We start from the raw sequence: 26,328 nt of genomic DNA, 5'->3' as shown, positions 1-26,328 counted from the left end.
CAGTCTGTTAAAGAATAGACAAAGAAGTCCTCCTATTCTTCAGTAGATTCTTTGTGGAACTCCATTGGCTTGTACAGTCTTCCAGCTGTCAGATCCACAAAGATCTTTATTCTAGCATAAAGTAAATAAAAAGAGCAAAACATCAACAAGCAATCATATTCAACTTATACTTTGATGGGTATAGGATGGTTAAGTGCTAAGACAAATCATTTCTAGGTTTTTAGAGGACCACATCAAACATAAGATACATATCGTATGATTGGGAATTCAGGAGTAGCCTTGTGGTAGCCAATTTTCTGCCAGTTTTCCACTGCTCTTAGCCAGAAATAAAGAGTATCAAAAGCTGAAAATAGGTCAGTGTTCTAAACTCATATTTCTTGTGATAAAATTATTAAAACTTATCAGGAAAGTTGGGCTCTATGTAGTCTTAGAGGTCAGCTAGCTTTTTACCAGGAGAGAAAGCTGTAATTTGGAACTTCTGGGGTTTTTTCGTTTTTATTTTTGAGACACAGTCTCGCTCCATTACCCAGGCTGGAGTTCAGTAGTGCCATCTCAGCTCACTGCAACCTCCGTCTCCCAGGTTCAAGTGATTGTCCTGCCTCAGCTTCCCGAGTAGCTGGGACTACAGGCACGTGCCACCATACTATGCCCAGCTAATTTTTTTGTATTTTTAGTAGCGACAGGATTTTGCCATGTTGTCCAGGCTGGTCTCGAACTCCTGACCTCAGGTGATCTGCCCACCTTGGCTTCCCAGAGTGCTGAGATTACAGGTGTAAGCGACCATGCCCAGTGAGGGACTTCTGTTTTTAATAACAACTGTAAATGATAGCTTCCTTTTGTTCAGTAAAAGTGGACAGTGTCCTACAAGCTGTAGTAGTTAGGTTTGAGTTAGGTAATTTTAACATCTGCCAGTGTCTCATTTATTCAACAAACATTCATGGTCTGCCATACCTACAGCATTAATTAAGTGCATAGGATGCAAAAGTGAACAGAATCAATCTATAGCTGCATTGTCCATGCCATTTAAAATATCTAAGTAGCTACCAATGAAATATTTCCTCATTTTCTGTTGCTGTGTTTACAGTTTTAACGTATTTACATATGCTATATACTTCCATGGTGATATGTTGTTGATTATTTGCATCTAGAATTTCTCATTAGTGCTATGACTTTTTATCTCATTTCCATTTGTTTTTCCTCAGTCATCATTATACTTCATCCCTTTTATTTCGTGTAGTGTCATTATAGGAGTATAGTCTCCTTTGTTTCATTGTCATTTATTTTACAGTTTCTCAGTTTTCAAGTTCAGCTGGTTTCTTACTTCTTAAAACTTATAAGTTAATCTAAAAAGATAGTTTTTTAAATGACTTCTTCAAGCCTTTTATTGTTTATGGGCGCCTGTTTGTTTGGGTTTGAATCCTTCACTTCCCCAGAAGTTGATTATCAGGTAGGACAGTGTGGGTAGGCTTGGAGCTGGAGGTGGAGATGTTGACTAAAACAGGAAGGGAAACATAAAATTTCTAATTACTTATTACATGCCATTTTTCGTTGTTAACGTTTTAAAATAAACTGGTATGATTTTCACATGATAGCTGAATGCTTACTCATGAGCTGGAGTAATCATATAAAACCATGCCACAGACCTTGAGAGAACATACTTAAGTATTTCGTATGTTCAACTTTGAAAGCTTATTGTTAAGGGTTAGCTAAAAAAGTATTTTCAATTGGAAGTCTCTGGAAAGTAGGGTAATACTTCTTCCCATCTTAGGGGACACTGTTCTTGTATATTTTTTCTTTTCTCATCCCTCTCCCGCTTTTCCTTTGCCCACATTCCCACTGACTCAGGACCTTTTGTCCTCACTAGAGAAGGCCCTTCCATCCTTCTGTTCCTCTGGTGAGCACTTCTGTCATTCAAGCTGTGACAAGCATAAGCAAACCAAAGGGCTAGGGCCCACTGTCATGAGAAATGGCTAAATTATCTGGGCCTCTCTCTTCTCTTTTAGATTTTCTCTCCTCATGCATTTGGGTGTTGCCATGTTTTTGTCATTTAGGTTTATGTAACAAGCTAAACGGTGCTGAGATCCAAGAGTTTGGGTTTAGGATTGGGAAAGGAACAGGACCCCCTGACTAATGCTTTCAGCCTAAAGGAAGTAAGAGTTCTGCCTTGGTGTTTGAGATACAGTTCTTTGATTTCCATTTTGTGATGTTTCTGTCTTTCTCCCTCAGGATTTCATGGGGAAAAGTGGTGCCTGGCCTAAGGCAAAAAGAACAAGAATATCTGGGTTCTTTAGCCAAATCCTATTTTAATGGCACCAAAACTCAAAATTAATACCTAACAGTAATATACTGTGGTAAGTAACATACAGAGATACCTACAAGTTGTCATGGCAGCATAGAGTAATGCAGAACTCTGTCACTGAGTGACATGTGACCTAAGTATTCAAATATTAGTTAGAAAAGGTATATATTCTAGGAAGAAAACTGTAGGTATAAAGTTAGCTTGAAAGTTTATGACATGGCACATTTAGCATCTGATTATCAAACTCCTTTTATTTTTTTCTGGTTGATGTTATTAAAGTGTTTAAAAGTATAATTAGACTAATATTATATAATTTTTAAATTTTCTTTTAAAAAGGTGCTTCCTGGGTGAGTTGGGGTTTAGTCAAAGGTGCTGAGTTTACTGGCAAAGCAATCCAGAAAGGTGCTTCTAAACTCCGAGAACGGATTCAACCAGAAGAAAAACCTGTGGAAGTTAGTCCAGCTGTCACCAAGGGACTTTATATAGCAAAGCAAGCTACAGGAGGAGCAGCTAAAGTCAGTCAGTTCCTGGGTAAAGTAATTCTAGATAACTTTACTTCGTTAAAGTTAAATTTAAAATAATGTCTTCGTCCAGATTTAATCTGCATGTTCATTTAGATGGTTTAATCTCAAGAATAAAGAATTAGGACAAAGCAGTTTCTCTTTGTTATTCATAGTGGGACCTGCAGACCAGCAACATCTCATGGGCCTATCTGGAAGCCTTAGAAATGCAGAATTTTAGGCACAGACACACCTACTGATTCAGAATCTGCATTTTCACAAGATCCGTAGGTGATTCTTATTTGCATATAAAAGTTTGAGAAACTGGTTAAAGGGTTGTTTTGATGTGTTGGAGAATGTGTGTATCTTTGAAAAAGAGTTCTGAATGTACAGTCATGTATTGTTTAATGAGGGGAATAAGTTCTAAGAAATGTGTCATTAGGTGATTTCATCATTGTGTGAACATCATAGTGTATACTCACACAAACCTAAATGTTACAGCCTACTACACACCTAGGCTATATGATATAGCCTGTTGCCCCTAAGCTACAAACCTATACAGCATGTGACTGCACTGAATACTATAAGAAATTGTAACACAAAGGTAAGTATTTGTCTATTTAAACACACGTAAACATAGGAAAGGTACGGTAGGACAGTAGGAGTGCAGTATAAAAGATAAAAAATAGCTTAAAACCTGAGAGAGCACCTACCAGGAATGTCACTTGCAGGACCGGAAGTTGCTCTGAGTGAGTCAGTGAGTGAGTGCTGAGTGAATGTGAAGGCCTAGGACATTACTATACACTATTGTAGACTTTCTAACACTGTACATTTGGGCCACACTAAATTTATTTTAAAAACAAAGTAATTGCACTATGACATTAAGGTGGCTGTGATGTTACTAGGCAATGGGACTTTATCAGCTCCATTATTATCTTATGGGACCACGAAATGTCTGAAATGACCAAAAGGTCATTATGTAGCACAACTGGATGTGAACCCTTGAATCCTTCTAAGGGATATAACATATTCTTTCAAGGAGAACAGTTTATTGCCTAGCAGTTGAGGGTCAAGAGGGAGGGATCTCTTGTTTGAGAAAAGCTGACTTAGTGATTCCGGTGCCAGCCTTCCCAAGCAATATACTTCTAACCCCTTGCTCTTAGAGAATCACAGCACTGAAATTTGGTGTTTTGAGATGGGTAGATAGGACCTTAATGGATTACCATTAAATTTAGTAAAATTATCTTTTTTGATATTTAGTATTTTTTAAATCAGATTTTGGATTGTTTACTTTTATAGAATTAAACACTTTACTGTTACTTCACTGAGATAATGGAGATATTTATTGATAGAAAAATATGAATACACTAGGCTGGGCGCGGTGGCTCATGCCTGTAATCCCAGCACTTTGGGAGGCCGAGGTGGGCGGGACAAGGTCAGAAGATCAAGACCATCTTGGCTAACATAGTGAAACCCCGTCTCTACTGAAAATACAAAAAATTAGCCGGGTGTAGTGGCACTCACCTTTAGTCCCAGATACTCAGAAGTCTGAGGCAGGAGAATCACTTGAACCCGGGAGGCGGAGGTTGAAGGGAACCAAGATTGCACCACTTCACTCCAGCCTGGGTGAGAGAGCGAGACTCTGTCTCAAAAAAAAAAAAGAAAAGAAAAGAAAAGAAAAAGAAAAAGTGAATACATTAAGCTGGAAAAAACTAAAAGTACTGACCAGTCTTGCATTGTAACAGTCAAAGAAAAGGCAGCTGGTTTTCTCAAGCAGAAGTACAAGAACATGTATATCTGAGAGGCAAGGTTATAAACATCAGTAGGCTCTGCAAACACAGCTTTAAAACAAACAAAAGCCTTTGTTTAAAAAATAGCCAGTCTATGCTGCATGCCTATAGTCCCAGCTACTCAGGAGGCAGAGGCAGGAGGATCAGTTGAGCCCAGGAGTCCAAGTCAAGGCCAGCCTGGGCGACATAGTAAGACCTCCACTCTAAACTTCATATCCTTAAGTAGAAATTGTAATATTATATGGTGAAACAATTTTAGATGCTCATTTAAGAATGTTGCAAGATGAGTGGTAAAAATCAAGGGAATAATATATTTTTCCTAAGTTTTCTTTTTTTATGGTCCTATTAGTAGATGGAGTTTGCACTGTAGCAAATTGCGTTGGGAAAGAACTAGCTCCACACGTCAAGAAGCATGGAAGCAAACTTGTTCCAGAATCTCTTAAAAAAGACAAAGATGGGAAATCTCCTCTGGATGGTGCTATGGTTGTAGCAGCAAGTAGTGTTCAAGGTAACAAAGGGGCCCAGCATTTTAACTAGAAATGTCTATTTGCTTTGGACTAGATTTACTTACTTTTAAATATTATTTTTATAGGATTTTCAACTGTCTGGCAAGGATTGGAATGTGCAGCTAAATGCATTGTTAACAATGTTTCAGCAGAAACTGTACAAACTGTCAGACACAAGTAAGTTGAATTTTATCATTTTAATGACTAAATCTCTTGTAGCCTTTGTAAAAATTTATGACAGTGAAGGTATTTCTATTAAGTATCTGATAAAATAATTTTTTTCACTCACTGCTTTTCTTAAATAGGGAGAATAATATTTCTAGTATAATAATAGAATTCTTACCACTTTGCTTTATATTACTAATTGTTACAAACATTTGTTCATCATTACAGTGAAGAATAGGTTTAATTTTTTTAAAAGCTTGGAATTTCTATATACCTTATTAACTAGGTACATGTTTTTGATGGGTGATATCTGCCTGAAAAAACTTGAATTATAATTAAACTCTTATACCCCTTGTTAATATTAGCATACTCTGTATACAGACTGTTAAATTATGTCACATCTTACTTGACTTTGATTACCACTGTACATTTGTATTGGAATGGGTAGATGGTATATCTTCAATTTCATATATCAAGAAATGGACAAACAGAAATGAATGATCTGTACATGCTCACCTGATTAGTTTATGAGTGCTTTTTCATTTGGCCTCAAGGTCTGTCTCTGGAGAGTGGCTGTAAATTCTAGTTCTTCTGTGTTGTGGCTCAAGGGGAAGCTCATCATATTTGCACTGTGCCTTTCACAGGATACTTCTTTATCCTGGCACACCCATGACCAGGTGTCCCTCTGGCAGGGAACTTGTTTATGGCAGACGCCCTTGTGGCTCTTGTCTGACCTGTGTTCAGTTTGTTCCTACTAAGATAGCCACTCTCTAGGAGACCCTGACTAAGAGGAGAGCAAGGTTTGGGTGCATTGCTCAGGTGAGACACAGAGAAGGCAGCACAACCACACACATTAAATAACAGAAGCATTCTATTACAGATCCTTGAGAGAAGAGGGGTACCCACAAAGGCCAACAGGAAGTCTGGAGACAGCAGAGTGCTCAACCAGTATGTGGGTGGGGGTTGAACAGGGAGCACGAGCAAGGGAGAGGCGATTTGTGTGACTACCTTCATGAAGGTCCATGGGTGTTCTTTCTTTGGCTTTCCAGTGGGGCTTGGATTGTCTAGTTTAAAGAAAACAAGTGTGAACAGGGGAACTTATTTACATGACTCTAGTTTTATGTGACTCTAGTGTTGGACCATTGAGTTTCTCGTGGTCAGCAGCTGTGGGGTATGCTGGGTTTTGAGTCAGTGAGATGAGAAACAAGTGGACTGTATTGCAGACAACCACATGGGGAGGGGGAAGTTTTAACTAGGCCAAAGGTGATGGGATGCAGCTAGGTTTCAGGCAACTTATATCAGGCCTAAAAATGAATGCTGAAGCAGCAACTATATAACAAATTTATGACAAATGGTATTAAAGGTGAGATTTAAAGCAGGGTCTTCTGCTTTTAGGTCCTTATCCTTTCTACCTGATTCTACTTTCTTTACACAATACTAGAAGAATCAAGGTCTAAAAACTAAATCTAGTATGAAAGACCTGAGTTGCTTTTTTAGCCTTGAATTATTTTGGATCTTACTATTTAGAAAGAGAAAATAAGAGTAATATTAATAGTATTCACAACTCTTAGTTATTTATGTTAATTATATACTTACTGAAACCATTTAGTTGAGTTTGTATTTTTGTATCAGGCACTGTGTTCATTGCTTTTCATATGTATTATTTATTTTCAACACGTTATCGTCTCCATTTTACAGATGAGGAAACCAAAATGTAGAGTTAAATACCTTGTTAAAGATGACTCTCCTAGTCAGGCACAGTGACTCATGCCTGTAATCCCAGCACTTTGGGAGGCTGAGGTAGGCGGATCACCTGAGGTTGGGAGTTCAAGACTAGACTGAGGAACATGGAGAAACCCTGTCTCTACTAAAAATACAAAATTAGCTGGGCGTGGTGGCACATGTCTGTAATCCCAGCTACTTGGGAGGATGAGGCAGGAGAATCACTTGAGCCCAGGAGATGGAGGTTGCAGTGAGCCGAGATTGTGCCATTGCACTCCAGACTGGGCCACAAGAGCAAAACTCCATCTCAAAAGGAAAAAAAAAAAAGACTGTGCTAGTGAGTAGTAGAGCTGGGATATAAACCAAGTGTTTCTGTCGTTAGATATGCTCTACAGTGCTAATTTCCATCCTTAATTGGTTTGATCTTCTCCGTCTGGGGCAGGTATGCATTTGTTTGAAGATAAGAAATAGGGATTACTTTATTTTTAAATTTTTTTTATAATTTCAGCTATTATAGATTAAAGGGTACATGTGCAGGCTTGTTACGTAGGTATGTTGTGTGAGGTTTGGGGTACAAATGATCCCATCACTCAGGTAGTAAGCGTAGTACCCAATAGATGGTCTTTTAGCTCATAGTCCCCCCTCTCACCCTGCCTAGTAGTACAGTGTCTATTGTTGTCATCTTTATGTCCATGAGTACCCAGTGTTTAGCTCCCGCTTATAAGTGAGAACTTGTAGTTTTCTGTTGCTGCATTTATTTGCTTAGAATAATGGCCTCCAGCTGCATCCATGTTGCTGCAAAGGACATAATTTCATCTTTTTTAGGGCTGTGTAGTATTCCATGGTGTATATGTACCATGTTTTCTTTATGCAGTCCACCGTTGATGGGCATCTAGGTTAATTCCATGTCTTTGCTGTTGTGAATAGTGTTGCATTGAACATACAAGTGCATGTGTCTTTTTGGTAGAACAATTTGTTTACTTTTGGGTATATATCCACTAATGGACTTGGTAGTAATGGATCAAATGGTAGTTCCATCTTAAGTTTTTTGAGAAATCTCCCAACAGTGGCTGAACTAGTTTACATTCTGGGGCATACATACCTTTGAATCAAAGCAATATGGCATATCATCTTGGATTGTCAGTTTTACCAGAAGAGTTTAAAAATAAAACATACAGTAGATCTAAAATTCTTCTGATAGAAATATAAAACTCAAGTCTTTGAACTCACTTCTTGTCACTTGTGGCACTGAACTCTGACTAATATTTTTTCATTGTTTTATGCCCCTAAGGTTACTTTGGATCAGTCATGATTAGAAAAGTAGCAAGAACAGGAGAAAGTCAGAAATGCCTTTAAGGCCAAAAGATTACCATATTAGAAGATAGGAAGTGCTTTGTTGGGTTTGTCCATGTCCTACTCTAATGAAAAAAAAATACCTAACTACAATTAATAAAAGTGAGAGATTCACATAACTAGGAAATACTGAATTTTAATGTAGATTTTGAACTTCTGGTCCTTAATTAGGAGAACTTAATGTGATGAATAGCATATTTTTAACAGTGATTCTCAGCTCATTTATTTCTATTGTATTATTGCTATTATTTTTATCCTTCCAAAGATTCATGGAATTTTTTTTTAAAAAAAGCAGTTAAGTGATAATTTAATAGTTTTGTATTTCTAACTATGAGGACAATTCAGTCTTAGCAGTAATTTAGTTTCTGCTATTAGAAATTTAGGAAGATGGGAGAGGTAGTAGAGAATAAAAGGTTTTATCTAAGTAATACTCTTTCTCACCTGTGGAGCTAATCTGGCCCAAAGTAGAAAATGTCTTTTAAGAGAAGAAACTAAAAGTGTTGAACCAGTAATAACTTATTGATAGAACTGAAGAAATGGAAGAGCTTGTTGTACCTTTGTTTAATTTTGTTCTTACTTATTTACATACACTTAGGTTTATTTATACTGTTCTGTATTTAAATTTACTGACAAAAATTTGATGGAGTGACTATTTGTGGAGTACTCTAATCCAACCGATGGTAGTATAATAAGGAAAATTTGTGTTCTCATTGCCTATGGTAAGCAGTTGCTGCTCTCCAAAGTAGTTATTTTAAATGTGCCTTAATTTTATGCCTGGGAGAAAACCAAATGTATTCTATAAACTTCCTTATCTGATTTCAGGTGGATAAGCCAGTACAGAGGATTAAATAACTATTATTCTTAAAATTTTTAGGTAAATGCATAGAAACTATTAAGATTCAGTTTATTTTTGTGAGTTACATTAATACTTTCATTTGATATTTGGGGATGTGAAGACATACAGGAATAATGAAAAACAATAAGTAATTTTAAACCTGTTACACTTAATTGCAGTATAGTACCTATTCAATAATTCATCACTCTTCTACATAGCTTCTAAGTTTCACCTTTAAACTCCTTTTATTCTACTTTAAGTGTTTAAAGAAGAATAATATAGCTTCAATAAGTTAGATCTATTTTTATTTTCCCCTTGCAATATTTTATCTTTTAATATATATTTGTGGAATGTAAGCTTAATAATATACTTTTTTCTTGTAGAAAATTGACTGTTTTATGTTTTTTGTTACTGTGCTGTAATTAAGTGTAGCAAGTTTATTAGTTTGTTTAGTGAAATTTAATTAAAATTCCCCTTAAATTTGCCCTGGATGAAGGAGTAACTTCAATGGCAGGTGTCATATTACCCAAAACCAGTTCTGTATAACTGAACACATTGGAGAAATTTCAGAAAAATCTGGTTAATTGTAGTTTTGAATCTCATTGACTTATTTAGGGCTACTTTATATTCATTTTTTTTTCAATTGGTAGTGTTAGTATATAAAATCCAAGTTAATGAGCTCTAATTAATTTGTTTAAAAATAAGAGATCAAAAATAAATTTAACTTCCTGCCAGATATATGCTTTCTAGGAGTTTATAGCAGTATAGTTTGAATCTGAAGAAAAAGACTAAACAGTTATTTAGTAAGAGAAGAATAGATGCCTATTAGAAAAACTAGCTCTAAGTCATATTGGAAAGCAGGAGTGATACTTGAGGATATATTAAAAAATACAGCTGATGAAAAGTCATTTTATAGGATATTTAAAAATAAATGTTTAGTATTTTAGACTTTTCAAAGTGCTTTCACACATATACATTATTTTTTTAGATGAAGAGAAACTTGATGAGATGCAAAGAGATAGAAACTTGACCAAGGTCATATGGCTAGTTAGCATTAGAATCTAGTTTTCTGAATATTCTGGTTTTTCTTTTTTTCCCCCAAATTAATAGGAATTGCTACTGAAATTGCAGATAGCCTAGAAAAACAGGCGAAATTAACAGGATGCCAAAATGAATTCATTTTTAGTACATTATTAAAAACAGTGTAGCATTTAGAATTGTGTTACCTATAGAATTATGAGTGCAGTTAGAGGTTATCAAATTGTGTCAGTGGAATAGGGAACATTTCAGAGTCTCAGAAGTGGAAATTTGTAAATATGGAGGATTTTCTATACCTGAAAACACGACTGTGGTGAAATTCTTGAGTTGTGGTGTCACTTCATTGTAGCTCACATGGTCCTGGAAAAGTAAGCCCTCAGGAAAATGGGCTCAACCCAGAGTTACGATCACTGTTTTTCAGTGCTGAAAGTGCTGATACCTCTTTCTTTTTGTGTAGACACAGCCATTACCACCTGACAGTAGTATTTATGACTAAGCCTTTGTTGATAATGAGAAGGCCCCATCAGCAGTGGTGCATCTTTTGCACCATCAGCAAATCCTGTGGAATGCTGAGGGGTTACAAAACAGGGACTGGTTGAAAGCAGTTTAAGGGAGCTTTCCTGTTGACTGGTGAGAAGGCTGCCAGTTAGCAATAGTACAGACTTGGAAGGTTTGACAGACTAGGCTCTGCCATGCACTAGCTTTAATATAATTATTAACATTAGGCAAAGGACAGAATAGAATCATCATCCAGGGGCACTCTTAAGATTACTTCACACCGGGGTTAAAAAAGCCAAGCACAAACAAGCCGATGGGATCACAAACTACAGTTCTAGGCCAGGCTACTTAGTAATAGAGGACTTGTTAATTCAAAAGACAGATCTAGTGTTATATACAGAGTCCAGATAGGGGTCATAAACCATCTAGGAAACTTCACTGTGTTCTGGAGAAAATGTAAGCTTTTGCCTTTTTGTTGTTGTTTGTTGTTTAAACAGTCCTTTATTTGAGGAAACCTATGAACAAGAAAAGCTTTAAAAGCCTGTTACCAAAAAAGGGGTAAAGAATAAAAGAGTAGGCAAATATGTTTTGGTATGCTTATATAAGACCTCAAATTGCATTTTATCATCGAAATAGTATTAAATGCAGATACTCGTTATTATCAATAATAACTACTTTTGTATATGCTTTATAATTTCCCAAGCACTTGCTATGCATTTGATGCTCAAAAGACTGAGGAAGATAGGGCAGGAATTACTGATTTCATTCATTCAGTGAATATTCATTGAATATCAGGCACTATTCTGAATGTTTAGGATACATTAAAGAACAAAGCTAAGATTCTCCAAGAGGGTTTATATTCTAGTGAGACAAGCAAAACATGAACAGTGATAATAAGTTCTATAGTATGTAGAAAGTGGTAAGTTATGGGAGAAGAAAGAGCAGTTTAAAGGGGAACTGATTGGCAAGAGATGGAGGTGGGCATGTGGGAGAAGTCAAACAGGTTAGATAATGAGAAGACTGTAGTTGAGCCAACTTGAAGAAAGTGGGGCAGAGAGCTATGGGAAGTCCAAGCAGAGAGCAGCCAGTACAAAGGTCCTAAGGCCTTTGAATGCTCGCTGGCTCAAGAAACAGCAAGGAGGCCAGTGAGTGTGCAGTAGGGTGGGATTGGAGGAGAATGCCATAGAATCTCTGTTTAAAGACAAACTCAAATTCCTATAATCTAAAAGATGTAGCCAAAAGTCTGGTTAAGGTAGAACTTGAAACTACTTATATGACTGTAGATTAGTTGCTTCTGTGAATATTTTTCCTCATATTTCTAGAAAGGGAGGATTTAAAAAAAGAAATAATGACTGCAGCTAGTCTGAGTTTATTTTCACACACTGTTTTTACTAAAGGAGAAAATACAGCTTTCTCACAGTGTGATTTCATTCTCTGCTATGTTTTAAGTTATTAAATTGAAACCTAAGCTTTGAGTATGCTTTCTGAGATAACACAGTAATCATTTGACTTATTTAATACTAATTCAAAAGACCTTCTTTTATATTTGTCATTTCATTCTACATCCTCTAATCTTTTTGTTAAAGATATGGGTATAATGCCGGAGAAGCTACCCACAATGCCGTGGATTCTGCTGTCAATGTTGGTGTGACTGCCTACAATATTAACAACATTGGTATCAAAGCAATGGTGAAGAAAACTGCCACACAAACAGGACACACTCTCCTTGAGGACTATCAGATAGTGGATAATTCTCAGAGGGAAAATCAAGAAGGAGCAGCAAATGTCAGTGTGAGAAGAGAGAAGGATGAGCAGACGAAGGAAGTAAAGGAGACAAAGAAGAAAGATAAATGATAGAGCGCTGGGAATCACCTATACCAAAGCCTTATGAAATGGATGAAATTTTATTAAATAGACAAATGTGGAATTCCTCACAGATTAACCAGTATTTTTTAAATGTATTCATTCATACAAATTACCTTTCATAAATTTTATGGCATGTCTTCTATTTAAAAGGAAAAGAATAAGTATTCTTGCATCTAATCTTAGAAATATGAAGTTATATTCTCATTTATTTTTTTCCAAATGTAGCTAAAATATTTTTGCAGGTAAAATAAAGCTAATAATATGTGTGCTATTTACACCTTATTAAACCTAATGAACTATTTTTATATCTGCTATATTTCAGAAAGCAAAATTAGTAAACTATAGATTTGCTTAGAATTGGCATATAGTAACCTTAATTCTATTTATAGAAGGAATGACTTAAAGTATTATCTCCTCTTTTTGCACTAATTGTTGATTTTTTTAGATGCTTCTCAAAATTTTCAGTGCATAAGCTAAACAAAAACTTATCCTAAACTAAGAATTCTCAAAAAGACTTGTTCAAAACAGGGAAAGACTGATGAAAAGTAAAATGGACTACATTTGTAACTTACCTGTTTGTTAGGAATAGTCTTTTGGATTTAAAATAAATACAGATAGATTATTAAGTCTTTTGTATTGAGACTGGTATTATTCTCTTATGAACCTAGGAAGTTTGGAGGCATTATTTTATTGTATTAAAATTCAACGTGATTATTATCAGCCTAATTGGATAAAAAAGTACTTTATGAAATTATTTTACCATATCCGCTTCTGTTTTTCCAAAAGGTTAAAACTTGTTTAAAAAAATAAATAAATAAATAAATATATATATATATATATATATATATATATATACATAAACAGAATTGAGTTTACTAATGGTAAATATTTTTATTCTGGGATTCTGTCACTGGAATTTATATTAAAAGACAAGCTTCTAAAAAGGAAAGGTTCTATTCATAATCAAGGTAAAGAATATGAAAACCTTAGGCATAATCCATGGTGGATAGGCATTATGGTTTCCACTTTGGCAGAACGCAGACTATTCACAGACCTGTTTACTTACATAGGCTAACAAACTGTGTAAGTAAATACCTGATGGTATTTTATTTTTGTTTATTGAATTTAAGAGATTGATACTAGTTTTCATAGTTGTAGTCCATTCTAATAATTTCTGATCTTCTTGTGGCTACTTAGCCTTTATTTGAAGCTGTCTGAAGGATGCACTTTGTGAATAAAAAACTCTGAATTGCCTGACCTCAGTATCACATGGACTTACATTTCGGGAACACATAGAACTGATGGAGGCTTTTTCTAAGGCCATGGAAAATGTACTAGTTGTTAAAATGGAAATAAAAGTGAATTGGTAAATAGCTTATGTACAGTCTATGCTTTGTTCACATTTAAGAAATGGAACTTCACGTATTCTCATTTGTGGGAGCTAAAAATTAACGTTGACTTCATGGAGATAGAGAGTAGAATGATGGTTACCAGAGGCCGGGAGGCATTGAAGGGATTGGAGGGAAGTGGAATTGATTAATGGGTACAAAAATATAGTTAGTTAGAACAAATTGATTCTAATATTTGGTAGCCCAACAAGGTGACTACAGTCAACAATAACTTTTTATACATTTAAAAATAACTAAAAGAGTATAATTGGAACGTTTGTAACACGACTGATGAATGCTTGAAGCAATAGATATACCCTTATGTGATGATTATAAATTGTATACCTGTATCAAAATATGTATCCTATAAATATATACACCTACCATGTACCCATAAAAATTAGGCCTGGCACTGTGGCTTATATCTATAATCTCAGCACTTTGGGAGGCTGAGGCAGGCGGATCACCTGAGGTCGGGAGTTCAAGACTAGCCTGACCAATGTGGAGAAACTCCGTCTCTACTGAAAATACAAAATTAGCCGGGCATGGTGGTGCATGCCTATAATCCCAGCTACTTGGGAGACTGAGGCAGGAGAATTTCTTGAACCCGGGAGGCGGAGGTTGCAGTGAGCCAAGATGGCACCATTGCACTCCAGCCTGGGCACTCCATCTCAAAAAAAAAACAAAAAGAAATTAAAATTTTTTTAAAAATTTAAAAAGAAATGGAATGGCAACTAACGGGATGTAAACTTTAAAAAGTTATCTTTGACCTTTGACCAGAGGTCAGCAAGTATCCTCCATGGGCTAAATCCAGATGGCCACCTGTTTTCATAAATAAAGCTTTATGGAGCACAGCCATACCCATTTGTTTACATATTGACTATGGCTGCTGTCTCGTTCAACATGAGAGTTGAGTAGTTGCATTAGAGACTATGTGGCCCACAAGGCTAACATTCACTCTGGCCCTTTGCAGAAAAAGTAAGCTGCCTTAGACTATAGAAAATGGACTTTTCCCACCATTCCACTGAATCATTAGGAGATAGGTGTATTCTAAAGATTTTTTTGTGTTGTAATTGATACATAGATAAAATTGTATATAACATGTAAGGTATGATGAATAACGGACTTAACACTTATAAACTCATCACCTAACTAAAGACATGGAAAGCTGGCAATTACATTTATGTATGTGTTCTTCCTAACTTCTTCTTTCCCACATCATTATTTTTTATTGTTCCTTGCCCTTTTTTTTTTAATTTATTTTTTTTCTTTTTTTTTCTTGCCCTTTTTAAATGACACATATATTCTCCAAACATACTGTTTCATTTTTAAAGATTTCTACATATATTAATGTGAAGTCTTATTCAACTTGCTTTTTTGAGTTTATGTTTAAAATTCATTCTTGTGCTTATATGCATGGATGGTTTAGTTGCTGTACAATATTCTGTGTGAGTATACCACAATTTATTCATTTCCCTATCAGCTAACATTTGTTTTTAGTTTTTGTTGGTAGAAACAGTACACTCAAAAACATTTTTGAATGTCCCCTGGTACACATATCCAAGAGATTTTATACATAAGAGTGGAGTTGTTAGCTTGTCAAGGGTTGGCCAGTTTTAACTTTGCAAAATAATGCCAGGTATTTTCCAAAATGATGATATTCTCTTAGTAGTATTTCCCTTGGCAATGTTTTTCTTGTTAATGTAGCATATATAAAAAAGTATCTCATAGTTTTAACGTGTTTTCCTGATCTCCTTTCCTGACCTTAGTAATTTTTCATGTTCATTTGCCATTCATTTCCTCTACTATAAAATTTGCCTGTTTGTCACTGCTGACAATTTTGCTTTTCACATTTAGGTGTTTACTGAGAATTGTATGTGTGTGTGCAAGATGTAAGGTATCTAATTCTGCCTCCTCCCACCCCCACAGTGGATAATCAATTATCCTCCATTTATTGAATAGTAATCTTTTCTTCGGTAATCTCCCACAGGTCTTTGTATATCAAGTATGAGTGTTTCTGGGCTCAGAGATGTTTGTTCCATCTGTCATTTCCTCTGTTCCTGTGCCACACTGTCATCATTGTAAATAGTAAGTCCTACTGATTGTTAGGGCAAGAGGCTCAATTCCCTCGACCAAATTCTTTAAGAGTATTTTGGCTGATTAAACAAGTTCCATAAGGAGTTTAAAATCTTCCCACAAACATCAGCCCCAGATGGACTTACAGGTGAGTTCTAACATACCTTAAGAAAATGATGTTACATTGGGTGCAGTGGCACACACCTGTAATCTCAACATTTTGGGGCTGAGGTTGGGTAGATCTGTTGAGTCCGGGAGTTTGAGACCAGCCTGGGCAACATAATGAGACCAAAGATATTGTTGGATGTTGTGAATTTTACCTTACTGCGTACTGGATGTTTTGTGTTTCTGTAAGTATTCTTGAGCTTTTGTCTTGAGTTGGGATTAAGTTACTTAGAACCAGTTGGATACTTTTGGATCTTTCTTTTAAACTTCTTAGGGCTAGATATTTTTCCACTCCTAAAGCAAAATCATATGTGTGCCTGATGCCATGTGAATTCAGAGGTTTTCCATTCTGGTGGTTGGCAGCAGGTATTTATTTGCACCTTTGTAAACTGTCCTCTAATCCTTTGTGATGGTTCTTTCCCTGGCCTGAGTACTTGCCCCACCACATGTGTGCATTCATCAGTACTCCACTGCAGAGTGTACCCTGTGGCAGGCCAGGTCTCAGTAACACAGGCCTCCATAGCAACTGTTTTAGTACTGACTGAATGGTTAAATACTAAAAACTAAAAAAGTCAAGGCCCTTACACAAAGGCTAGAATGTAACAAAAGCCCACCAAGAGTTTTACCTGGGCCTTTCCTGGGCCTTAAAACATGACAAAATAACAAAGGAATTCTTAACAGGACCCATTTAGGATTAAACAAGTTTCTTGAGGGTCTGACGGAATCCTGAAACCTCTGGATTAGCAGGAGACAAGGGTAATCACCCCAGCACCTGGACACATTTAGATTAAGTAAATTTACTGATGCTCCAGAGAAAGGTCTTCAGGACTCAGACCTTAGTTGTAGATTAAAAGAAGTTAATCACATGTCTTTAGATGAATGCAGACTTACATGTAGACATAAAGTTTAGAAGGTATATAAGCTCTGGAAAACTTTGTAATTTTGAGTTGGTCTGGTGATAATTTCCAGGCCTTCTCCGTGTAACTGGTTGCATAAATAAAAACTCTCTTCCTCTTCAGTTCATCTATATCTTGTTTTTGGGTCACGAGAAATAGCAGCCCCACTCCCAGTTTAATCTGGGAACACCCTTTGCAGCTCTCTCTAATATCTGCCCGGCAAAGTCTAGCTGCTTGTTCTCCCTAGACTCTTAGAGAAACTCTTTCCTCAACTTAGGGCAACCACCAGCCTCTGCCTGTGTTCCCCCTTTCTGCTTTGTACCCTGGCCTTTGTTTGGAGCTTGCCTCATTTGTGTCCCATCTCTTGGTGATCATTGTCCCTTACTGCCTGATGTTCAATGTCTTCAAAACCATTATTACTCCTTCCCCCAGCTTTTTAGTTATTTCAGGCAAGAGGTAAATTCCTTTATCTCTACAGATCTGTAGTTTCTGTAGCTGTTGACAAACCTGTTTTCTGCTTGTCTTTCTTCTTAATTTCCCACTGTGAGATCCTGCTAACAGACCTTTTTTTTTTTTCTTTTTTAACTGCACTCCAGCTTGGGGAACAGAGTGAGACTCTGTCTCAAAAAAAAAAAAAATTGCATTTCAGATACACAGTCAATAATTTTTTAGTGTAAATATGTCCTAAATAATGTCCTTCTATTTTAGCTGGCAATTCTATTTATAGTACATTTAGGGAATTTTATTGAATTGTTTGAAATGTGTAGGGATAGAAAATATTATCTAATAATTTAATTTCTTGATTTTAAAGGAGTATTAGCTATTTTTAAAAAATTTATTGCGTTTTAGGTTTTGGGGTACATGTGAAGAACATGCAAGATTGTTGCGTAGGTACATACATGGCAATATGGTTTGCTGCCTTCCTCCCCATCACCTATATCTGGCATTTCTCCCCATGTTATCCCTCCCCAACTCCCCACCCGCTGCTGTTCCTCCCCTAGTTCCCCCTTACAGACCCCAGTGTGATGCTCCCTTCCCTGTGTCCATGTGTTCTCATTGTTCAACACCCGCCTATGAGTGAGCTAACACCTTTTTAAGAAATCCTCTGGACTGGGTGCGGTGGCTCATGCCTGTAATCCCAGCACTTTGGGAGTCCGAGGCAGGTCACGAGATCAGGAGTTCAAGAACAGCCTGACCAATTTGGTGAAACCTTGTCTCTACTAAAACTACAAAGAAAAATTAGCCGGGCGTGGTGGCACACACCTGTATTCCCAGCTACTCGGGAGGCTGAGGCAGGAGAATTGCTTGATCCCAGGAGGTGGAGGTTGCAATGAGCAGAGATTGCACCACTGCACTCCAGCCTGGGCGAGAGAACAAGACTCTGTCTAAAAAAAAAAGTCTCTGTACATTTATTGGTTGGATATGTCATCACATAATCTAGTCTTTTTCACTTCATTCACTTCATTTTATTCCGTTTACTTGGTTCTAAGTTGCCCTTTCAGACTTACAGCGAGACAAAATTTTGATAAGCATACCTTCTATGTTAGGGTAATTGACAGAAACAGAACTAATAGGGAGTGTGTGTATAAGAGATTTATTGTAAGGAATTTGCCCATACAATTACGAAGGCTGAGAAATCTCAAGATCTGCAGTTGACAAGTTGGATGGGTGTTCCAGCTCAAGCAGTTTGGCTGTAGGAGCTCCCTCTTGCTCCTGGGGAGTCAGCCTTTTTGTTCTATTCTGTCTTCAGTTGATTGTCTGAGGCCCACTCACATTGGGGAAGACAATGTACTATACTCGTGTACCAATTCAAATGTTACTCTCATCCAGAAACTCTCTACTCAAAAGGTATATATTCATTCACAAGACTTCTGCCCCCAAATTGTTTTCCACACCAATCAATTATCCCATTCTCACTAAAACCTTTGTCTCCACAAACCCTTGTCTAAAGACATTCTTAAGTCTTTTTGTATTTGAGACGTAGTCTTGCTTTGTCGCCCAGGCTGGAGTGTAGTTGCACAATCTCCGCTCACTGCAACCTCTGTCTCCTGGGTTTAAGCCATCCTCCTGCCTCAGCCTCCTAAGTAGCTGCGATTACAAGCACACCCCACCACGCCCAGCTAATTTTCCAGCTAATTTTTGTATTTTTAGTAGAGATGGGGTTATCACCATGTTGGCCAGGCTGGTCTTAAACTACTGATCTCAAGTGATCTGCTGGCCTCTGCCTCCCAAAGTGCTGGGATTACAGGCCTGAGCCACCGGGCCTGGCCGACATTCCTAAGTCTTTAGTCAATAACTTAACTCTTTCAACCAATTGACAATCAGAAAATCTTTGAATGTAGCTGTGACCTGGAAGCTGCCCACATCCCCCATCCCTTCCAATTGCCCTGCCTTTCCGGATGGAACCAGTGTACATCTTAACATTTATTTGATTGATGTTCCATGTCTCCCTAAAATGTATAAAACTAAGCTGTACCCTGACCACCTTGAGCACGTGTTTTCAGCATCTCCTGAGGGCTGTCACCAGCCATTCGTTACTCATATTTGCCTCAGAATAAATCTCTTCAAACATTTTACAGAGTTTGTCTTTTTTTTGTCAAGGAAACTCAGATAAATCAAGGGTAGGATGCAAACTTTGTGGTTAAAAACAGAATGAAATTTCAATTTGCAGTGAGCAGCTCTGAGGTATGTTCATGAACAGCACACAGATGCAAAACAATCTGGAGCAGTCTTCCCGAGTTCAGGAGGTACCTTTTTAAGGCCAGCTCCTCCCGCTCCGACACTTCCAAACCAGCGACTCTAGTGCTTGTTCAACTGAAGCAAAGAAGGGCGCAGCTGTTCTTGGATCCAGCATTTCCCGAACAAGAGGTAAGAGTGAAACCGACTTTGCGGCCCAGGGCAATGTTCAGGAAAACAACCAAAGCCAGCAGGAGGCCAGAAAAAGCAAACGGACCCCTGACACTCCTCTTTGTAGCCGAGGCACATCTAACCCCTGCGTCTTGAGCAACGAGTGTCCCTCGAGCTGTTCTCCAGCGTCGCCCCAACAGACCGTTTCTGTTCCAGCCTACCCAGAATGCCGCCTGCCGCCTGCGGGCGTTCTTTATGACGTCACCACGTGCCTCAGCGGGCCGGCGCGGGAGCTGCAACCGGGATTAGCGGTGGTGACGCTCGTGTTGTACTGACCTTGCTCGCTTCCGGGTGGCCATTCATGTCTTCTACTCTAAGGTGTGCTGAGAGGAAAGGCGCGGGAGGTCTCTAGCCTGACACTATGGAGGAAGAGAAAGGCGACAACTTCGACGGTGTGAGCACCGACCGCTTGAAACAGCAGTTGCTGGAAGAAATCCGCAAGAAGTGAGTCGGGGGTGGCGCGGTGTGGGGTCCCGTCCACGCCCCCCGAGCCTTCACCGGCAGCATCTCTTAGGCCCGACGCCGTTGAGGACGCTGTGAGACCTGCGCCATTATTAACACCTGGGCACATCGGGCGACGTCCCAAAAGTGTTCCATGAGAAAGATTCATGTGCCTCTTTGACTAAGCCTTTGGTATTGTAAGTAGGCAGCTTTGAGGTAAGATGTTCTGCCCTTAGTATCCAATCACATGGATGTATTATACCCATATACTATAAGGCCAGAAGTTGTGTTTGGTTTTGATGTTATCGTAAATCCAGGTTTTCTGTTTAAAATTCCAAAAATTGGCCGGGCGTGGTGGCTCACGCCTGTAGTCCCAGCACTTTGGGAGGCCGAGGCGGGTGGATCACGAGGTCGGGAGTTCAAGACCAGCCTGGCCAAGATGGTGAAACGCCGTCTCTACTAAAAATACAAAAAATTAGCTGGGCGTAGTGGCGGGCGCCTGTAATCCCAGCCACTCCGGAGGCTGAGGCAGAGAATTGCTTGAACTTGGGAGGCGGAGGTTGCAGTGAGCTGAGATGGCGCCGCTGCACTCCAGCCTGGGCGACAGAGTGAGACTCTTATCTCAAAAAAAAAAAAAAAAAAAATCCAAAAATTTTAATGTAGTTATGCGGTTTTTTTTCATCCCTTTAAGGGGAACTTCATAAAATGACAGGTACTAAAAATGTTACTCCTCCTTTATGCTTTTTAAGACAGTATTCATACTTCGTATTAAATTTTTGAAACAGTTTAAGTATTTTTTGGACATACGCCCAACTCCATCCACAAATCCCGTGAAAATTGGACTCTCCTATGTGCCTAGATAGCGTTCTGGGTTTTCCTCTTTTGTAGCTCCAGTCGCAGTATTTTAATTGCCTATTTCTCGTTTTGCTACCAAACTACACGCGTTCTGAGGGCAGGTTCTCTGTATTCCGAGGAATCAGAGGATAAGAGCAAGTACTTGAGGACAGTCCTGAATAAATGCAAACCCCATCTGTTGTCACTCAGTAATTATACAATCTTAGACAAGTTGATTAACCTCTTTAAACCCTCAGTTTACTCGGCTCTAAGACTGGTATATAAATACTTATACCTCCAATAGTTGTTCCCAGGTTGGAATGATATGCACTGTAAAGCACTTAGCATTGGCTTGTAATACGCATCCAGTGGAATTCTGTGGCTGCTATTGCTGTTTTTCTGTTCACTGTTCACGGAATTCTTCAGTATTTAATACAATGCCTTGAACATAATAGGCATTCAAAAATTTTATTGAATAAATGACCCTGTCATATTATGGTAATGTTCTATTTACTGATGTCCTAAATAGCTAACCTTTTAAATTAGTGTTTCTTTTTTTGTTTCAGTTTGTCAGCTGTTACATATTGACCTAGCTATGCCTTTCTGTAATAATGTGCAGTGCCTAATTTGCTTGGTTCTGAAAAACCAGATAACTAACTTCTTTGGGATGATATTTAAGTTGAAAATAAAGGGTTTCCAATAGTTGCCTGGGGGTCTTTGAGTTTAGTGCATATTTGAGTCCTAGAACTGACTAATTGGAAGCCTGCATTTGCCTGATTCTTGTTTCTCAACCAGGACTTCAGTAAATGATGTGTCATAGTAAATTGTTCCTGAAGTAGAAGTGGGTTGCTATGTATTATTTTTTCATGTTATTTTTAATTGAATCGTACTCAACAAAAATATTTTAAATAACAGGAATGCAGTGCAACTCTCAGTGTTTGAACTAAGACACAAGATAGCAGAACTGGAAGCCAAACTGAATACTGACAATGAAGGTATATAAGTAAATATTTATATATATGACTCCTGTATAACTATTGTTCATTTTACCAGGATATCTATAGTGCATTAAATTCCATATATTGAATAATAGTACCAAAGTTTCAGTATGGCTTTTTGGCCACAATAATAATTTATGATAGAGGCTTTAAAACTGATACTTCAGAATATTAAACCTACTACTATTTAATTATTTTTCTACCTTTCAAGTTCAAAATGTTTATTAGCAAAATCTTTGTTACATGATATCAATATATTATTTATTAAAATATCAGTTTTCTATTCAACTCAAGTCATACTCTTCATATCTTAACTTTTGGATTTGGGATATGTTTAAAATCCTTATCTAGCTTTTGACTATTTGTGTTGGAAGAATGTGTGTTTGGTGCAGGGAATGTTGTGTACACACACACTTATATATCTTAAAATTTATGTAAATTTATGTAAATAATGTATGCAAGATACGACCCTGCCATATGTCAGCACTTTGAATGGAATACCTTTGTTTTCCCTGTTCTGAAGAGATTCACTGACTATTGGGAGAAAGTCTCAAACCAGAATGTGGATATGAGAAGTGATATAAGTTCTACATAAGGATAAATGGAAACTTAGGTAAGGGAAACCTAACAGAATTCAGGTGAGGTAATAAAGACAGGCTTTCCAGAACAGGCAGTGCTTGAACTGAATGCTAAAGAACAGGAGGAGTTTATTAGGGTTATCAGGGTGGGCATTTATACTCTTCCTCATTTAGGGAGCCATGAACAAAAAGATTAGTGGCCATATGAGAAATACAATGCCGCTTTCTGTAAGTACCCAAAGTTTTGTTAAAGCTAATTGGCGAATACCGTTTTGTCCCAAGGCTGAAGTAGCTTCCTCTATCTCCATATATATATCTTAGATATAACTGGGGGCAGGCTCTGAGTGTACTTATCAAATAGTAGCATTGGCATGGTAGCTGGAACTTCCTCATGTACCCAGTTACAGAAAAAACAAGGCATGCTCACAGGTACACATGCAGTGCATTAACTATGCACACTAGTAAAACGTGGCTCAGCAAGTTGTACTAGCAGTAGTTCTCAAGAGAAGGAGCTAGTATGTGGGTATCAAGAGAAAAGGTCAGAATCATAGGAAAGAAAGTTCTTTCCTCAGTCGGCCAAAAGTAATGCCTAAGGTGAAGGGCAGAAACATTTTCTCCTTTAAAGCCAGGGATTGTGTCAGGTGAGGTAGTTATTATTATCCCTATTTATGAAAGAATGGAATCCAGGAATACAAATAACCTCTAAGGTCATATAACCAGGGAGTGGCAGAGCCATGACTTGATCCTAAATCATCTATTTACCATGCCTTTAGTAAATGATAATACAACTGCCATCTATATCATACTCAAAACAGTTCTGCTTGTCTATTGCTACATAGCAAACCACCCTATAATTTAGTAGCTTAAAACAACAAATTATCTCATAATTCTGTGGATTAACTGTGGTTCAACTGGATGGTTGTTGATTGGGGTGTCTTGTTCCGTTACAGTCAGGTATACTGAAGATTCAAATGTGCTGGTCTGACACTGGCTTTTGACTGAAAGCTCAGCTAGGGCTGCCTGTCAGAAATGCCTCTTGTACCTTTTTCTTCTCACAGGATGGTGGTTAGGTTCCAAGAGGATGTATCCCAAGAGCAAGCATTCCAAGGGACACAAGTAGAGACTGCCAGGCCAGTCAAGGGCTACTCCTAGAACTGGTGCAGAGGTATATCCACTGTATTCTATTGGTCATAATAGTCACAGATTCAAGGGAGTGGAGAAGTAGACTGCTTTTAAGGGTCGCATTACAGAGCAACACATGGGATGGAATATATTATTGCAGTCATCTTTGGAAAATATAATCTGCCAAAGGAGCATTAAACATAAAGCCATTTGGAGAATATGCTAAGTAATTGATAAAAATGGAACATAGGTCATAATGAGAATGCATTAGGAGATTAGATTAAAGTTTATGAAGGAATAAATCAAGAAGATTGCTTGATACTAATGAATTTACATTTATCCTGAAGGTAGTGGAGCAATGTTAAGGTGTTTGAAAATGAATTTATTATTGGGAATATATGCACACACAACAACTATGGGTACATTCACTGTTCAGATAATTTTTTCACCCTTTTTGCTCTCTTCTCAAATCTCCACCACCTCTCCACTCATTCATACTCTCAGGTATTGAGCTTACCCTCCTCTTTCAAAGAAAAGAGAAGCAATCAGAAGAGGACTTCTGCGTGTTTCTACCCACAAAGCTACCCATCTACCTGCACCCTTGCACATCCTCTTTCCTCTTGTTCCTATGAATGGTCTGTCCTTATTCTCGTCTCAGGTTATCTCCTCCCGTTATGCAGTAGGTCCTATCTACTCGAACCTACTCAAGGTTATTACTCTAGTGATGGCCCTGTTTTCCCTGCTCTGCTGGATCATTCCCAGCAGCAGACAAACATGCTGAATTTATTTTACCTAAAGAACAAATGATAGGCTTCTTTTGGTCTCACTTTTCCCCTTCAACTAACATCCCCTGTCCCTGCCTCATTTACAGCAAAAGTCTTCAAAAGAGTGGTTTTTATTTCCGTTTTCTCATCTGCATATTGTTTGATCTTGCTTGTCACTGGACTAATTTTTATGTAAATGTTAAACACAGACAATTCCAAAGAGCTTTATATTCTCAAAGTCACCTCTTGAAGCCGTTTAGGATTCATAGGAAACTATATGTAGAAAATTTGATTTTATGTTTTAATTTGAATTTCACAACAAAGTTTAGTAATAAGAAAATGTTCAGGTGACTTTTTTTTTTAAGTAAAAAGAATTAGTATTTGTGTAGAGCTTTAAGTGCATTTTTTTTTTTTTAATGATTGAAACCTCACAACTACTCTTTGAAGATAGTATCATCACCTCCATTTTATTAAAAAATGGAGGCCACATGCGGCAGCTCACGCCTGTAATCCCAGCACTTTGGGAGGCCAAGGCAGGCAGATCACCTTAGGTCAGGAGTTCGAGACCAGCCTGGCCAACATGATGAAACCCTGTCTCTACTAAAAATACAAAAAAAATTAGCTGGGTGTGGTAGTGGGTGCCTGTAATCCTAGCTACTTGGGAGGCTGAGGCAGGAGAATTGCTTGAACCCAGGAGGTGGAGGTTGCAATGACCCAAGATTGTACCATTGCACTCCAGCCTGGGTGACAAGAGCAAGACTCAGTCTTAAAATAAAAAAAAATAAAAAAATAAAAAGGAGATTCCAGAATTCTAAATGTCTTTCTCAAGGTTACACGTGGTAAGTGATAGACCTGGAGTTGAATCCAGACCTTCTGGCATCAAATTCCATACTCAGTCTCTACTACTGTTTGCTTTTTAAGCTTAAATTTACTTCTCAGAGTTTTTCCTCTAAAGAAGAGAATCTTGGTTTACTGAGGTTCTGGGAAGTTTGCTCATCTAGATACAGAAGTGGTTAGATTTGCCCGATACGTGCATGATTTTGACTCATTCTCCCTTGAACTAACTCCAATAAGAAGTTTTACCTTCAATCAGCTGAACTGCTCTTGTCAAGGTCACCAGTGATTTCCGGTTTGCTAAAACCAGTGTAAGCTCTAAGTCATCAGTTACTTGACCTACAACTGATCATGACCTTATCCTTAAAACCCTTTGTTCAAGTGGCTTCTAGGACACCACATTCTCTTGGCTGTTTTCCTACCTGCTAGGCACTCATCATTTCTTTTCATCTTCCTGATTTCTAAAACCTTGTGGTGCCCCAGGGCTCAGCCCTCTGAGATTTTCAGTATGTATACCCACTCCTTAGGTGATATCCTCCAGTCACATGGAGGATATCTGTATTCAGTCTGTATATTGACAACATACAAGTTTACATCTTCATCCTGGATTTCTCCTTTGCATCATTTATAGGCAGGTTTCAATGCCCAAATCCCTTTGGCTAGTGGGTAATATATTAATAGATCCAGTATATATTTTTTAAACTTGCTTCAGTAAATGCTAAAAGTTTTTAAATAAAATGCCATTTGTTTTTT

At 37.8% G+C, this 26,328-nt stretch overlaps 2 protein-coding genes across 4 annotated transcripts in view; both read left to right on the top strand.

Moving 5' to 3' along the window:
- Positions 1–13,123, top strand: part of SPART (spartin) — a 36,643-nt gene extending 23,520 nt beyond the window's left edge. For all 3 annotated transcript variants that reach the window (XM_064361766.1, XM_012465575.2, XM_064361765.1), the window contains exons 6-9: positions 2,636–2,830; positions 4,939–5,097; positions 5,182–5,272; positions 12,293–13,123. In XM_064361766.1, the coding sequence (XP_064217836.1) occupies positions 2,636–2,830; positions 4,939–5,097; positions 5,182–5,272; positions 12,293–12,560 (713 nt within the window). In that variant the 3' untranslated portion in view covers positions 12,561–13,123. The remainder of the gene's footprint in view (positions 1–2,635; positions 2,831–4,938; positions 5,098–5,181; positions 5,273–12,292) is intronic.
- A 7,242-nt stretch (positions 13,124–20,365) lies between these two features.
- The window catches only part of CCDC169 (coiled-coil domain containing 169), a 71,876-nt gene continuing 65,913 nt past the window's right edge, over positions 20,366–26,328 (top strand). Inside the window, 2 exon segments of the mRNA XM_021669287.2 lie at positions 20,366–20,448; positions 22,195–22,274. Coding sequence (XP_021524962.1) covers positions 20,366–20,448; positions 22,195–22,274 — 163 coding nt within the window.

This window comes from Aotus nancymaae, unplaced genomic scaffold (genome assembly GCF_030222135.1).
Source record: "Aotus nancymaae isolate 86718 unplaced genomic scaffold, 86718_ANA_hifiasm-v0.15.2.pri h1tg000043l, whole genome shotgun sequence".
NCBI classification, from domain to species: Eukaryota; Metazoa; Chordata; class Mammalia; order Primates; family Aotidae; genus Aotus; species Aotus nancymaae.
The sequence above is the reverse complement of the archived record's forward strand: the minus strand, read 5'-3'. Positions and strand labels throughout refer to the sequence as shown.